This window comes from Brienomyrus brachyistius, chromosome 6 (assembly GCF_023856365.1).
Source record: "Brienomyrus brachyistius isolate T26 chromosome 6, BBRACH_0.4, whole genome shotgun sequence".
Taxonomy (NCBI): domain Eukaryota; kingdom Metazoa; phylum Chordata; class Actinopteri; order Osteoglossiformes; family Mormyridae; genus Brienomyrus; species Brienomyrus brachyistius.
The window spans coordinates 11,031,253-11,043,593 of record NC_064538.1 but is presented as its reverse complement, the minus strand read 5'-3'; the positions used below and the strand labels follow the sequence as shown (position 1 = coordinate 11,043,593).

Below are 12,341 nucleotides of genomic sequence, written 5' to 3'. Positions count from 1 at the left end.
AGTTAGTAGAATTAATTGCTGGCACTTGGCAGCCTCTCGTGAAATTGACCTGTGACTAGTTAATGTTTCATACTCTAATTTCATACTCCAGTCGGCAAAATAATCTACTCTTACTTTTTGTAAGAGTTGCATGGGAAGAAAACGATAGCATAAGAATTAAAAGCAGTGCAAGGACATTTTTATCTCGAACACTAGTTTTGATAATTGATCGTTCATCATATTTGGCCCTGATCATTCAGCCTGAACTATGCATGTTCAGCTTGTCCCATAAACACTGATGTGAGCCACTGGCCTTTTTCTTTACATTTTCTCCGCTCAGTTTTTTTCTCCACATAAAGTCCCTGCATTATGATTAAAAATCTGCAGTTTTGACCTTGTGGGGACATTTTTTGGTGCTGGTCACTATCAGTGAGGTGATGCATACTTTCTGTTTTTCGGGCTGGTACCTCTCCCCACTGATTCTCAACAGGATGGTCCGGGCGCCTTGGCCCATGTATTGCAGTGAGTGCAGCTATAGGGGAGTGAGGGGGGCTGCTTATGCCTTTGGATGTGAGGATTGACAAGAGCTTCATAGAATATCTGACACTGATGCAATTTCCCATAAAATCCCTGCTGCTTGGTTCCATATCAGAGGATTTAAGGGTTATATGCAGATATGTTGACAATATTCTGGAAAACTGCCAAAAGCCAATGTGCAGCCAGCTGTATGTTGCAATCACCTTATCAAGGTTGTCGCCCCTCCTTTGGTGGACTGTAGTCCAGGCTGATTTGTGGGTTCATGCCTTGTGCTCAGAAATAGATCTTTGCCTACCATGCACAGAAAGGACATTCCTGCTATTCTTGGGACAATGTGACATGCTGGCAGCAAGCAGATCCCATGGATGTCACAGATCAGCCCTCTATCCTCGGAGAATCATTAGGGGTCCTGCTTTATTTTACACATTTTTTTCAGCATCAGCTGCTGCTTTTACTTGGAAGGACGTGAAGAAGTTGTCAGATTCTTTTGACTTTTCCACAATGTTACCCAGCCACCCGCTTTCTCTAATTTCTCAGGTGATCGACGACTTTCTATGACTGGAATCAATAGCTAGATTTTGTATCATATGCTACCCAGACTTTGATGTCATACTTCCTACGGTTATGTTGGCTTATAGTGCCAAAAAGGACACCATGTTCACCCGCTGTAAAACAAAGGCCTAGATCGTGCATCAGAAGCAGGATCTGCAACCATTTATTCCACACATCACTGACTACAGCCAGCTTGAGCTTGTCACATTAAGCTGATCTGATATCAAGATTAGCAAAATGAATCACGCCGGATATTGTGTTAAATGATTTTATGTAAAAAAACTGAATGTGACTTCCAGCACATTCCATCCGCATGGCCTCCTCTATTGATGCAGGCTTACGGAGTGAACATGCTGATCATATGTCAGAAAGTTCAGTGCCCGTGAATCTACTTGGCTCCAGTCTGTTTTTATTACATTATCATCTGACAGTTCACATTGACTTTATTGCACCGTTCTGCGTCTCCTTTGTTTAGATTTCCGTATTCCCTCTCTTAAGGTTGGTGGTGTTCTCCAGTTTTCGTTTGATGATTTCCTTTCATGATTCCATATTTGAATCAATTAAAGTGCACAAGCGTCAGGATCGTCAACATGTTCCCTCCGTCTCTGGCTCAGGAATTTCCACTTACTTTCTCCAAGCTGAACTAGCAGAACCTTGTCACTGACGGTCAGTGTAGTTATATGTTGCAGTCATATGTGTATTTGGGGTTAGCATCTCCAAGGACTTGTCCTGGTCATTGCGTACCTCAGCAGTATGCAAATCAGCACAGTTTAGCATGTTATCCCAGGATATTCACACAAGTAGACACCTCATGATGGGCAGCTCCATCCACCAAGAACCCCAGCCAACGCTGCCGGAAACTACTGTCAGGGAAACCGTATCAGAATATCAGCACATGCGCTAACAGGCTTCGTATGTGGAGACACTGTTACTATGGGCAATATGAACACTGCAAATTTCAATTTTTTTTTTACTTTTATATATTTACAATTTTATTTGTTTGCTCTTTTTACATATTAATATTACTCCAGGGAGCTCTCAGGGAGACTCATGCTTTACTGTTCTGCATTTTAAAAGGAAACTTTGATTTAGTTTAAAAAAATATAGCTTACAGCTGTTTTGCTGTTCGAAAACATTGAACGCCATGTCATTTTAATGAGTCCAACACCTGTACTGTGGAGATATTACATGTGTTCAGAAACTTTGTAACTTTACGCCAAGCTAATTCTCAAGTGAGCTATATAGCCTCAGCCTATCCTGCATTCTGCCTAACTGTACCCAAAAACACACTAAACGGATAATCCTAAAGTATGCCGCAATATTCTCATCTGTTTTTCTGCAGACAAATATATGTCATTTCATACAATGTCTTTTCAGTTCTTCAGACAGACATCCAGAGCGAAGCTGAGCACCCCTCCTTTCCTGATGCAGCCACAATGCAGGTTCTTATGTAATGATGTCAGATGCTTACGCTAAACACAGACCTGTACAATAGTACTCTATACAGGTTTCACAGTCAGTATCCCATGCATTTTTTATTTATGTTGGGGTGTCTCATTCATTAGAAGATGAATCATTCTATTACAAATAAAGAGTGTCCTGATATTACATTTTGCTCTTGCTGTAGCTCAACAGTCTGGGTCATTTTAATAACAAGAAAAGATAAAAATGGCATCAATGCAACAACTTGGCAACACAGTGATGATACAATCACTGTAATTTTTTACTATAGTAAAATGAGCCTGTAAAGTTCACTGCAATCTATTTTCATCTGTTTTTCACAATCTTTTCGTAAATATATTACTATGCAAACATCAGTATCTTACTGGTAGATTGAAATTGTTGCACTATGAAGTCTCAGATTTGCCTCTCAATCTGAAGAATGGGATGTTAAGTAGGTTTTTTAAGCTTTTTAAAGAGTTTCAGAATGCTACATAATTAAATACGTAAGTCATTTTCGATGTAAGGATTTTGTGCATCAAAGCCAGACATACCTGCAGTGTTGCAAGCTCCATCTCCCCTTATACTGTACTTTCAAACTAGGTTAAGTTCAGTGCCTGCATTGGCTGACGGAGTTTGTCCGGCACTGGGTTGTTTTGGTATATTTTTAAAGAGGGGCGTCTTCAAGGACCACAATGTTTGATGATCGGGTGAAATATTAAGCCATTCACAAGGCGTACTTGTGTAATAGAAAGAGATTCTATCTAGGTCACCTTGCCTTGCACTGAGAACCCGTGTGCGTACAGGCTTCATCTGAGTGGTCATTCCTTCTACTTTACTCTCAGGAGGTTATCTTTAAAGGAAGGAGTAGATTCATATATAAATCTCTTTATAAACGAATACCCTGGTGAATAAAATACGTAAGAAATGTAGTTATATAACAACCCAGACTGTCTGGCAGTTTGCTAGGAACAGACATGAAGCATACTCTTCTGCAATATATAAGCAAAAAGTATCAAATATACAGAGAGAAAAAAAAATCTAGCAAGATATACAAATGTAGTGTGCAAAATACCACTTTAGTCCAACCATTGTGACGTAAGAACGGTCATACACATGGGTAATTTTACCTAAGTTGAAGTAAATAATACATATTTATGTAAGGGAATGAAAGCAAAGTAGGTTAACAGAATGAGTAGAAAAAAACATCATTTCCCTTGAAAGGGCTTGAAATTATAAATGCAGTACATATTATGGACTTTCTATGTAAATAAGCAGTAATTACTCAAATTGTGTGTGATCCAGTTATTGATATTCCTTTCATAATAAATATCCTTACTGCTAAGACAAAAAAAGTTGCAGGTTTTGTTACTGCTTCCTTAAGCTTTTGAAAGCCAAGAATAGTTCCGTCATTTGTAATAAGCATGTATTATGGAAGTCTTACATTCAAAAGGAATAGATTCAGGTGAAAGACATTTACTTTGATCCCCAAGTGTAGGAACTGCCAGCCTTCTGATGACTATGGATCGGCATAAGTTCAAAAACTTCATGGACCACAGGATTACACATGATTAATATGAAAATAATGTCAACATGAAAGCTTGTTTGTAACTGCAACAGTAACCAGTCGCGGTGTCGCCGTCGTCTTTGTTGATTCTCTCAGCGATGGGAAAGTTCAAAGCCGTTCGCTTTTTCATTTGTCTTACTACAGCTGCTGTAGCACCCATGCAATCAGATGCAATCAGAAACTACATTTTTGGGAATTAACCTCCACACCTACAGCATTCTGTGGCCAAGTGAAACGCTGGTGTCGGTCCAAAGAAAGGTGGTTGGGTACTCTAATGGACACATAATTCATGTCATCTGATCATAGTGAACTTGGGACAATCAATTATAACCTACCTTCAATAGGGTAAGAAGACAATAAGCTTCAGAGGAAGAGCGTGGCCCACTTCTGTCTTTGTTTTATTGGTTTAGCATCAGTGACTGCTTCCCCATGTAGTGTCTGCTGTGGTGAAAATTGATGCGGTGGGCAAAAACTGTTCTGCCTTGGTGCATAAAACAGAAAAGAGATTCCTTGCTGCAAGAGTACAGTGGGTGAGCAAATTTAATATAGCTTATGAACAGTTTCAAATAAAACTAATCATCTGAGGCCCAAGGGCATCCAAACGCCATCATCAGTAGGAGCATTAGCTTAAAACGTTTGTTTGCTTTTGAATAGGATAGAGGCTCACAAAAAGATGGTCGAATGGATGGACTGGAGTGGCCAGTCAACACACAGCTAACATATTACACATTAGCATCTGAGAATATTAACATATTAGCACATTAGCATATTAGCATATTAAAATATTAGCACATTAGCATATTAGCATCTGAGAATATTAACATATTAGCACATGAGCATATTACTTTATTTCCAGCATAGCATGCATGTATGTGCATGTATCTGCTTATAGTAGACACTTTGTCCATATTATACCTGGTCCAGTCAATCAATCAGCAATCAATCTGGTCTTATGCAGCTGGTAGACAGATGCCTCAGTCAGTCTAATGTAAGATTGATTGATGAAGAATCTCACAGTGTTTTACAGAGTCCAGTATGTACCATCTGTTCAGTTGGATTTGAATTATTGACTATTTTGTAGATCGAAACAATTATTTGAATTATTAGTTGCGCTCCTGGACTATTGAAACTTGTAAAGAGCGTCGGTGTAACAAGCATATATTTGGTAATAATTGGTAAATAGCTAATAAATGATAGCATCAAACCGAGGTTTTTTATTAAAAGAGGTTTGCTTGCTCTATTGTCATGAAACTTACATAGTGTAGGTCAGTAATGAAAGGAGAGATATTAATAATATGGAAGGGGTATTTTAGGCTAATTATATACATAATACAAATGTTTCTATTTGCATGTTCCCCTTGTGTTATGCGAGTTTCCTCCTGCAGCCCAAGGACATGCAGTTAGGCTTACTGTTATCGCTGAATTGCCCATAGAGTATGATTGTGAGTACAGGTGGCTGGCATCCTGTCTATGTCGTACCCCAGCCTTGTGTACTATGCTGCCTGAGAAGAGTCAGGCCTGTGCAAACATTCTTAGCTAGTAAACGATGGTTTAATTTTTTCCAACAAAAACCTGTTGCTTCACTGTCAATGCCCAAGTATTTCTTTAAATGTCTGTTTCTATGTTTAGGTCATCATTTTGCTTTAGTGTCATTAATAGGCTGTTTAACAACAAATATTTAAATCAATATGTAGTTGCTTGCATTGATTTCAGTTCAAAAGCAAACAATGACTAGTTTTAGAAAAACAATCAAGCATCACATCCTTGTATCACATCCTTGCACAATTGTACATTGAAAAAAATTGTACAATTGTACAAGCTAAAAAGCATATATAAATGATATATGTGCTTTATGTTGGCTGATCAGGAAGAGTAATTTTTGAGCTTTTCAGTGAAATCTGATATGTGCGAATCAGTGGCTAAGTAAAGATTTTCTTTGGCCTGTGATCAGCCAAACGCAACATAATGTATTCAGATAAAACAAATAAAGTCAGAGAGCCCTTGCCACAGCCCTGGGTAGATATACAAGCGAATGGGCTGACACATTAACTTTCACCTGATTTCTTTAGTGTGATGAACTACTAGTGAACTACAGGATAATCAATGATAATTATTATAATGACTTGCAAAGCTGAACTGCATGCTTTCTGTTAAACTGTATAACTCGGTAAGTGTTGTTATCAGAACAAAATCCAACACAACAGGAAGTTTAAAGAAGGAGATCATTGAAATAACCCTGCCATACTTCTATATATATATATATATATATATATATATATATATATATATATATATATATATATATATATATATATACACACACACACACATATTTTTGCAAAAGTCAGAGCTGCCTTTTTGGGTGATATCAGTGTCCTTCAGGAAGACAGGTTTGTTGTTCCTGTAACAGGGAGGTAGGTCTGACGTTAGACATAGACTATGAGGACTGTGGACACTGCTAAGCCTGGGGGCAAGGAATCACTTTGTTAAGTACAGGGGGTAATTGTCATAAATGGTGCTGTGAGCCCTGTTGATGCCAAGGTCCAAGCTAGCAGCCCCTTCCTGAAACAAAGCTTCCTTCAGAGATGTTTCAGACATAGTTGTGCCACTCGCTGACTTAGGGTGACAGCACTGCCCTTTCATTTGGTCTCCCAAGTGGCCAATATAGTCAATATAGTCATTCAAAGAGCCATCCTAGGACACATTGATAAAACTGAAAACGGTATTAATCTATACTGAAACATCTAATCCATGCATCCATTGTTAATAAATTTGGAGCCAAAAAGCACAGGGGACAAGTAGAGTAGTAGATAGTTAATTACAGGTAAGATGCTAATGTGAAGTAAAAATGTGTGACTCGATTTAATTCGCTACCTGCCATTAGCAACAACTGTCACAAAATACTAATCACGACAATGACAGCCTGCAAAATTGTTGTTATGTGAGGTATGTGCTAGGTCCACTGCCAATTCATCTGACACGTCGTGACTCACGGAATCCTTGCATTTTGGCACTTTTTATTAGTGGAAGGGAACGCTTAGTTTAACGGCATGGCGATGACAAGAGCCGCCTGTGATCAGTGTCTGTACAGAGGTTCAGTTGGAGATCAAATATGAGAAGAACAGCACATACCAGCACTGCTGCTAAAGGACCTGCATAAATGTGGAATATGAAGAGAAAAGTTATCATCACTTTTATTACTCATTTTTACAAATATTTGGCACGTTGTGGTTGAATATAACCTTACAATTAGCTAGACAACTTTCGGCATCAGTCAGGCTGATTTTCATTGGTTAAAATTAAAGTTTTTAGTTCTGATTTTGTGTACGTGATGTCTACGTTTACCACAAGCAAAAGAGCAGGTGATGAAGTGTAACTTCACCATGCACCTAGGAAGACTGTTCTCGGCTTTGTTTTCCCATTGGACGTGGTTTTGCCTAGAGCTTGGCTATTTCGAGATGTTACAAGGTCACAAATTTGGGATGTGTGGTCTCGTACACTATTAAAGCAAAATACTAAGTGAGGTGGCATGATTTGATATTAGTTCCAAAGCAGAAGTTCTCCCATTTAGACTCAACTTGCAACCTGGATAAAATTATAGACAAAACGTGGAAGAGGTGGGGTCTGTGTGCTACCGAACAGCTGCAGTCATTTATGACCTTTCTTGAGCCACCTACATAAAATAAATTCGAATAAAAGTTCTTTGCAATGACTATTAAAAGGCATTCGCAGCATTGTCAAACATCCTCTTCAATGTATGAATGATTTAACTGTAAAATTGATATAGTGCAGTCAAAGTCCCTAAGTACAGGTCCTGAAAGCAGCACAGTCTTATAACCAGGGCATTATCTGTGGCAAGCTGTATGATTTATGTGGATATACTTGTAAGAAATGCATTACATGTCACACTGTGTCCTGTTGTGTACGTGTATGTTTGTAAAGATGTATGCATGATATCTCATTTCCCAAGGCAGCTGAAATGTAGGTCAGATGCTATTCTTCTGTGTGAATTCTGACCTAAAAAGTGCAGGAAGGATTGCAGGGATTAAGGATGTACTCCTCATAGACCATTTCAGCCATTACGGTCATTCCGGCCTCTAGGAGAGATCAAAGGAGATTTATTCTACAGCACAGAGAAGCGAAGGTCATTCTGAAAATGGAAGGAGCACGGTCTTCATTATACAGTTCACTTTGCCTTACAATTGTGGTTCACAGTGGACATTTGAAAACAGCCAAGATAACAGTAACGGAGAGAAGGATACCCTTTTCTCACTGAGGCTAGGATTCAGGCATCAAGAGCAATGTCGCCATGTCTGCGTCATTTAAGCTTTGCAAGTTTCTAATCTTGTTTGGATAAATCCTGGGACATTTTTAGCATTACACTGCTCCTAATTTGGAATAGAGTTCTATGTGTTTCAGCTTTGGAACAGTGAGGAAATGAGTGTATGATCTTGTTGGCTATAATACAAGTCAGAATTAATTGCTATTTTTGTCGCCCGGATTCTTGTTTTTTAGATTTTACACAACATAATACATAACCATCTTCTGTAAATCGCTTTGAAAACAGAAACATCAATTTATCAGATGTTACCTGTTGTACCTGTTTAACGGATTATAGATTTATTTTTTGATTAGTTTGCTGTTGCTTCAGTTGTTCGGAGCATTCAGTGGCAATTTCGTTTGAGAACTTATGCCGCTATAATCACTCACACAAAAGCAGTTATCTGACTGGCAGCAATCATGGCCACCAGCCCTCACTAGATTCCCTTACACTTATCTGTAGTTAGTGTGCTGCAAACAACTGTTGATTTTATCAGACAAAATATTCAAATTTAGAATCTTGTGACTGGTGTATAATTCATTCGTCACCGCTGGGCTTGACTAAGATATCACCGTTCTTTTTTCAGGTTGATAAGAAAGTTAAGAAACATCTAGCCTCCAACTGCCCTTGTAGCAGCACACTATCGAAAGCTCGCCTTCAGTGGCCCATTGATTTATTATGTATTTAATATATAATCTGCTGCCAGATGTCTCCACTGGTGCTAAGAGGCTTAGGACCAGTTTGAATTAAACATAAATTGATGCTAATGTCTGCTCCTTTTGCTTTGGGATTTAGTAGGAGAATTGGGTGATGCTCCTACTTTGTGTAAGCCTTCATCATCAGTCAAATACATGAGTTTTTTCCGGTGGCTCTTCATTATGGTCAGAATTCATGACAAGGCAACTACAAAATTCATCCCAAATGATTCACTTTATACCATTTCTGTTATTTCGTTCCTGCACCTCATCTAATATCCCACTCCCCATATACCATATTAGTGCAGTGGACTGTCTTTATGTAGCCAGCATAATGGGTAAAGCGTAAGGCCCTCCATGTGCCTACCAGCCCTCACCCCAGTCCTCTCCCTGTGTGACTCTCCCCCGTGTTGCTCCTACCCTATGAACACAGGAAGCCCTCTGTTGTTTAGAAATGTATCGACTCATCAGATCTTCACTGCATTTTCTCTTCATTATTTTCATTCTGGACATTGCATCTTCTGCGCTACATGACAATGGCAAATTATGACAGTCCTAGTCTGTTGCATTGTCATTCAAAACAGATTGGTTATTGGCTGGCTGGCTTCAGGGAAAAATGCTGCAGAAGCTGGCCTCCCTCCGTGAATATCATAATGCCTTTCATTTGCCCGTGGGACTGATTAGTAGTTAAGAGTAATTTGATCCAAAATCAGGCTTTGCAGGCTAGAGGTCTTCCCAGCATGTTGTGTCTGCATTCACACTGTGTTGGGCGCGTGGGGGGGGATTTATGAATGCAGGTATTTGCCGCCATTATGTTGCTTAGAACAGTGCCTGCAGTGTTGCCATCTGATCAACTGAAGCTTTCTGCTTCCATACCCAGTCTCACTTGGATTCCTGTGTTGTCGTTGGTCACATTGTGGGTTCAGCGGCCTTTAAATAGGTTACAGGATTATTGGCTTTTTGCGGTTCATCTGTCGTCATATAAAATGCAGAAGCTTACGGCACCGGGAGCTTTGGGCCAGACGGACCGTGAATCTACATTTCATTAACATCAAATGGGAGAAAACATGCCTGCCTCTGTAGGTGCGCTGCTCATGAGCGTTTAAAAGTTGTTTAATAATTCCTAACACCTGACATTTTTTAATTAATCACACCCCAGGTTGCTGTTACCTATTTGCATAATGCATAGACTTCTTGCATTCACCTTTGACAAAACATTCATGCATATCATTCACACGACTGTAATTGCTGTGTATTCAATACTGTATATTAATGTCCATTAAACTTCCAAATTCCACGAAGGCGTCGTCGTTCAGAAGCACCTTCACACACACAAGGACACCTGCAGAATGACAAAATAACTCACAAAAGTGGACTGAAAATTTGAGATTGGATATATTTACAGTTATTCACAATGCCTATGGTACTGCTTATGGTATGCATACTTTTATATACTTCCTCAAAATTCCTTTTTATCGCCTAATTAGATCTTATATAACATTTTTGTGGTTATATTGCTTTATAATTTCCCTATAATATGAATTCATTTGTATAGAAGCTGTATGTTAACACTGAACTGAAAACTACTTTTTGTTAGATGTGGAGAGTGATGCAAGTGATATCTATGACTTACTGTTCCCTCTGTTCTAGAATAATTTGTTTGTATCGGGAAAAGTCACGGCTGGAACCTTTCAGAATATGCATTACCCATGGCGCACTCTACCAAGGGTACCGTTACTTCCTCTGAAGTTTTCACAGATTTTAGTTCTTAATATTTACAAATAAATACAATAAATAGCCGATGTTAGAACACCTCCAAAGCAGTTTTAATAAGTGTCTGTTCTACGTCGGTTTTATTTAATTCTACCTCTTTTCCAGCATATGTTCAAACTCGTTTGGAGAAATCAAGTAAAACAGATAATGTAGGTCAGACACACAAAAAAAATATCTTAGAATTGACAGTAAACAAGATGCTGCAGGAGAGAGATTGCAAAGACTCTTCATCTGCCTATGGGGAGCGCTGACGGAGGGAGGGGGGGGGGGGGGGAGGCAGTGAGCTTGTTGGGGGAAAAACAGCCACAGTAATGCTTCAGCTCCACCAAAAATAGACACTGTACATAATCTCTGGAAAAGACAGAGGCAGCCTATGCGAATCGGACCCTTGGGCCAGGCCTGCAGGCAACTTGCAGGAACAGTGCTGTACAAGCATTAAACAGCATTTAATTGCAAGGAAAAGGTATTGAATTTGAAAATGGCTCCACCGTGCAGTTGCATCCAAAAGCGAAGCGAATTTCTCTTATACTGGTGCATGGAAGTACAATGCAAAGGTTTATATGTAATCATTAAAATCTTAAAAAAATGAAGTTACAGTTAAACATATATCAAACCACTGAACTATTTAGTACATTGTATAATGAAGCTGGCATTGTTACTGTAATACTGTTACCTGTGCTAAAATTAATTAGCGTTAGGCATAATAATATAAAGAGAGAAGCAGCTAATGGTGAAACTCTTTATCCCCACTGGGCAGGCGATGTCACCCCCAAGGAAAGCAGCCCTTTCATTGGCACTGGTGACACTGAGAAGGCCCAGCAGTATGACAGCAAGAACATGGCCCTGTTTGAGGTACAGCACTCCGCGGCAGGTCCTACGCAAATAAACAAAATAACCATTATTAATTACAGTAGTTACAGCTTGAAGGTCAAGTAGATATCGCTCCAGGCGACTTCACAATGGGGGTAAGTCTATGGGTAAGTGTGTAACTTTAATTATTACCCTGTCATACTTGCTTTGTGAAAACCCAACACTGAGCAGTATTGAAGTCAGTAAGACCTTGGATAAAAGACCTCTAGGCAAAATAAATTTGCTGCTGGAGGTGATGTTGGTGAGTAAATAAAGGGTACTTCTCCTCTGGACTAAGTGAAATTAATCCCATGTGTGTGCAGTGAAGGTGGTATTGCAGTAGTACCAGGTGCCAAATTTCAGGTGAGCTTCTTACCAAGGTCCTATTTCATCCATGATCATCAAAGGTCTCCTGGCACCTATCAGGGGAACAGAGCTGCTGAGTCCAACATTCTGGCCAAATTCCATTCAAGAATTTTTAGAAAATGAAGGCTACTGAATGATTCCCTAACTCCCTAATCTTTCCAAAATAAGGTTCTCTGTTGACTGTTCAGCTGCATAATACTTTACAGCATGAGTAAGATGAATGCCACCCATTGGACAAGGTTCATTAATTTTATTCTTAACC

General features: G+C 39.3%; 1 protein-coding gene across 1 annotated transcript in view; it reads left to right on the top strand.

Annotated features, from left to right (window-relative positions):
- LOC125745256 (solute carrier family 12 member 5-like) overlaps positions 1 to 12,341 on the top strand; it is a 50,908-nt gene that overhangs the window by 11,998 nt on the left and 26,569 nt on the right. The window contains exon 2 of the mRNA XM_049017914.1: positions 11,622 to 11,716. Within this exon, the coding sequence (XP_048873871.1) occupies positions 11,622 to 11,716 (95 nt within the window). The remainder of the gene's footprint in view (positions 1 to 11,621; positions 11,717 to 12,341) is intronic.